This window comes from Amblyomma maculatum, chromosome 1 (assembly GCF_055883805.1).
Source record: "Amblyomma maculatum isolate TAMU_Amacu chromosome 1, ASM5588380v1, whole genome shotgun sequence".
NCBI classification, from domain to species: Eukaryota; Metazoa; Arthropoda; class Arachnida; order Ixodida; family Ixodidae; genus Amblyomma; species Amblyomma maculatum.
The window spans coordinates 319,913,649-319,918,007 of record NC_139344.1 but is presented as its reverse complement, the minus strand read 5'-3'; the positions used below and the strand labels follow the sequence as shown (position 1 = coordinate 319,918,007).

The following is a 4,359-nucleotide window of genomic DNA, read 5'->3' as shown; positions in this document are numbered from 1 at the left end:
AGTAATTAGTGCTTGCTAAAGGAACGCGCAGTGTTCGCGGGCGCCGGCATGGCGGCGCAGCTGCTTGTCTACGGTAATGGGTTGTCCGTGATTGTTGGAGTCGTCGTACATCAGCCGCGGCGCGTGTCCATGGCGCGGCGATCTGATGGACGTTCCACGCGTGATATGCCGAGATGGAGTGCCGCGGGGGCCCGAGAGATCGTCCTTTAAAAGCGAACATAGCCGGCCGAGCTAAGACCGTGAGACCCTGCTTAAGCGGTCGCCGCCGGAGGTGAGTAGACCACCGGAATCGATGCCTGCCGTACATGGCGTGTAAGGTACAGTCGAGTGTAAGTGACAAGCTTTTTTTTTTTTGCCATGCTAACGTGCCGAAATGTGGCAACAGCAGAGGAAAAAACTTAAATCTCCTTGAAATATGCATACTCCAATTATGCGCCAACCCCAGATAGTGCTAAATATCAGAAGCGTCGCATTTGTTACAAGGGCAGAGGATACTAACCTTAATGCGTCACCTAAGCTAATATCAATAAGACTGTACAATAGAGTTATTATGCAAGCTGGGACGCATTCTTACATTGTCATGTAATTTATGGATGATAACAAAGTTTCTTTGTCATCGCTATTGACTATATTGTCCTCAATGTGCTTCTTGCAATGCTCTGAATCCTAACATATGAGCCTGAGTTTCAGACACAGCTTAACTGTGTGGACCGCAACGGTGCTGCATCATTACCCCCCTTTTCTTTGTTTTTTTTTTTCAGGCTGCCGCCCTCAGCATGGCCCGAATGTTTCTGTCGGTGGCTCTCTGGCTGTGCGCGACGCTGCTGAGCAGACATAATGTCCAGGGAGCACCGAGGCCCGTTCGCCAGATCAGCTCAGGTCTGTTAGGAGGGGCGTTGGGTAGCACACAACAGAAGTTGACGCACCACGAGACTAAGACCTTGTCCTCACACGCCTCACATGCAGTTGACCACGGCCCGTACACGGCCACTGTCCACGCGACGCCATTCATGTCATCTGGAGTCCTGGGCGGCGTCGGATCGGCGCTGGGTGGTCTCCACAGCACCGTAATGGAAGGCCTGCACGGAGCACTGCACGGTGACGTGTTGGGTGGTATCTCGGGCTTCCATGCGCCGCTGACCGCTGCAAGCCACTTGCTGTCGGGAACCTTCGGCGCTCTGGGACACCACGTGGGCAGTCTTGCCAGCGGAGGCATGCTCGGAGGCCTCTCTTCGTTACCGTCAGCGCTCTCGCCCGGTCTGGCTGGCCTCTCCGGCATGGCACCGTCAGGCATGTCCGTTCTCAGCCACACCGTCCACTATGGCTCGTCATCAGGTGAAGTGGGCCTCGCCGCAGCCGAGCACCAACACCTTGCAAACCAGGCCCACCAGCACAGCCTTTTGGCCAGCCAGGCTCTGGCTGCCGCCGACGCCGTGGAGAATGCCCAACTCCAGGCGACCTTGGCCAGAAGGCATCTCCTCCACAAAGCCATGGCGCACCAGAACTACGCGCACCAGGCACAGATGATGGCCCATAATGCTCACGAGCGCTTGATGCAAGCACAAGCCGCGCAGACAACGGTCATGTCCATGTACCACAACGGCTTCGGCGCAGGTCCTGTTGGTATGGCGCCATATGGTGCAATGCCCGTGGGTGTACCAGCCGGAGTGATGCCTTTAGTCGGCAATACGGGTTACGCTGAGAATCCTTTGCACAGCATCATCAGAAAGCATTGCGAATCGGTGCGCTACACCAACGGGGGTGGTGGCATGTATCCAATGCCGTTCGGCATGTCAAATGGTATCGGATATGGAGGTGCCTTCCCGTACGGTGTGAACAGTCTCACGGGATTTGGACAAGGATTCGGTGCCTATGGTGTTAATGGTGCATATGGAAGCAGTCCACTTCTCAGCCTTGGAGGCGTTGGGATGACAGGCCTTCATGGAGGCCTTGGTAGTGGCGTTGGAGGGCTTAACGGCGGATATGGCGGTACAGGTCTCTACCATGGTGGCGTCCATGCTGCTCTAGGAGGGTTATACAATGGAATGCATGAAAGCCTCGGATTTGGCGCTACAGGTCTCTACAATGGTCTTCATGGAGGTCTAGGATACGGCGCAGCCAGCTTATCCCACGGGCTGCACGGAGGACTCGGATACGGCGCAGCAGGCCTTTACCACGGTCTTCACAGTGGTCTAAGTTATGGTTCCGCTGGTCTTTACCATGGCCTGCATGGCGGTCTCGGCTACGGAATGGCTGGTCTAGGCCATGCCCTACATGGAGGTCTCGGTTATGGAATGGCAGGGCTCGCCCATGGCCTGCACGGTGGTCTCGGTTATGGAATGGCAGGGCTCGCCCATGGCCTGCACGGTGGTCTCGGCTACGGAATGACAGGGCTCGCCCATGGCCTACACGGTGGTCTCGGCTACGGAGTGGCAGGTTTTGCCCATGGCATGCATGGTGGCTTTGATTATGGTACGTCAGGACTCTACCACGGACTTCACAGTGGTCTTGGCTATGACGCCTCAAGCCTACACGGTGGCCTTGGCTATGGCATAGGAAGCCTTTACCATGGGATGCACAGTGGCCTTGGGCATGCGGCGTATGGCATGCACAGCGGAATGGGGTTAGGCAGCGGCAGCCTGGCTTACGGTGCGGCAGGAATGTTCGGAGCCCACCACCCTCTTCACGCGGCCATGCATTCGTCAATGTCACCGATGACATCTAGCTTCTCTCGCTACGGTTACGCGTCAGGAATGACATCAATGTCTCACTCACCTCTGATTCGTCGCTGAAGAACAGAATGCAGAGGCTGAGACAGCTGTGCGAGGACTAGAGAGTTTTCATTTCACCCCATGAGAAAAGTTATAAATAAATCCTTACACCCGATTTCGGCTTTACTGGATTCTCTGTTAAAGGTATATTTGATCTGTATGTGCTGTGTGCCTGGCCAGGGATTCGTGGCTGTTGCTGGGCGCTTGGGACGATGTTCCGGTGCGGGTTTTCAAAAATATACGGTGTGTTAACTGCGGCATATGTTTTTGAATACAAACAACGCCATATGTATCTCGAAGCATGAGCTGGAAACTGTTGGAGAGTCGCGCAGTATACGCTGCGCATTTTTGAAAAAAAAAAAAGGTATGTTTTACACTTATTACTTCACATTTACTTTTCAGTTACTGCGCCAATACTCCATGGGTATTATTTGGCCCGTCCCTAGGCATATATTCGATCACATGAACTTTCTTCACAAGGGCCAGCACCAAAAAATCTCGAATTGTGAAACGACGCTCCATTCAAGTTACGCTGGATTCTTCCGCTCCAGTAACCTAAGGCTGCAAAGTTGTAAAGACTATGTACTTGCACGTTAATCATGTCGATGCATTCGAAAAATCAACATTTATACTTGGCACCTATTTAATGCAAAAACACTGTTCACTAACAAAGGTACATGCACTGAAAAGACACGAGAGCACACGAGAAAAGAAATAAAAAAGACAGATTAACACCACGGTCATTCACGAGCAGCTACTTCATTCAACGCCTGTGGACATTTCGCGTTTTTTGTGCGTTGCTGTCCGGAAAGTCTGCCGCCGTCGTCGCTTAGCCAGCCTTAAAGAGCAGCACGGCGATGTGGCCAACGTAGAAGTACGTGAATCGCTTGGTCTCGTACGTGACGTAGGAACCGAATGAGCGACCCACCACGCAGTGCCAGGTAGGGCCGAACTTTCGGTCAAACTCGGTCTTGATGGCGGCCGCTACGTCGCGTAGGATCTTGTGCTTCTCAATGGCCGCCATGGCCACATTGATAGCCTCCTGCTGCATGTGCTCGGGTATGTCAGTGGCCTTGACCACTACCTTCTTGGCCGGCGGACTGGCCATCATCTTGTCAGCCGGGGAAAGTTTAACGGCGGATGACGAAAAAACGGATTGCAGTCCCGCGTACGACCAGGAAACACGTGGGCGATGACAAACCAGGAGCCGTCTCTGAAGCGAAGGGGTCCGGAAGGCCCTCAGTGCGCCATAGAGACAGCTTGCGTTTTCCAGCACACCGACTCGGACACGAAAATCCTTACGACCTTATGGGCGCTAACATTGGCCGACAGCGGATTCCCAGGCGGGTCGCGAGGTGAAACAGACGGTGCTTCAGACGCGTGGCTTCGGGGTCGGCTAGTTGACCTCGAAGGCCGTAGTTGCAGCGAGGCAGAATGGAAGTCTTCGCGGTCGGGAAGTAAGCGTCAGCCCGCTCACCTCCGCGAAAGTTGGCGGGGCAGGCTCAGCAGCAAAGGCGGTGCTTGCGAGGGTTAGGAGAACCCTGGCGCGAGGGCCTTTGCACAGCACGCTCTAACGAGCATGCTGGCG

General features: G+C 54.3%; 1 protein-coding gene and 1 pseudogene across 1 annotated transcript; one reads left to right on the top strand and one right to left on the bottom strand.

The window, feature by feature from the left end:
- Window positions 1-776: 776 nt before the first annotated feature.
- LOC146207244 (uncharacterized) lies at window positions 777-2,792 on the top strand. Its single transcript, XM_084576429.1, has 2 exons — window positions 777-879; window positions 967-2,792. Exons 1-2 carry the CDS (start codon window positions 777-779, stop codon window positions 2,790-2,792), a joined length of 1,929 nt encoding a protein of 642 aa, XP_084432555.1.
- Window positions 2,793-3,600: 808 nt separating this feature from the next.
- Window positions 3,601-3,882, bottom strand: LOC146207243 (uncharacterized; annotated as a pseudogene).
- Window positions 3,883-4,359: the final 477 nt, after the last annotated feature.

Excerpts from the sequence above, each read along its gene's own strand:
- LOC146207244 (XM_084576429.1), top strand. The coding sequence starts at position 777 with ATGGCCCGAATGTTTCTGTCGGTGGCTCTCTGGCTGTGCGCGACGCTG. Across the intron at positions 880-966 it reads CGTTCGCCAGATCAGCTCAG|TTGACCACGGCCCGTACACG; the intron begins GTCTGTTAGGAG and ends CCTCACATGCAG.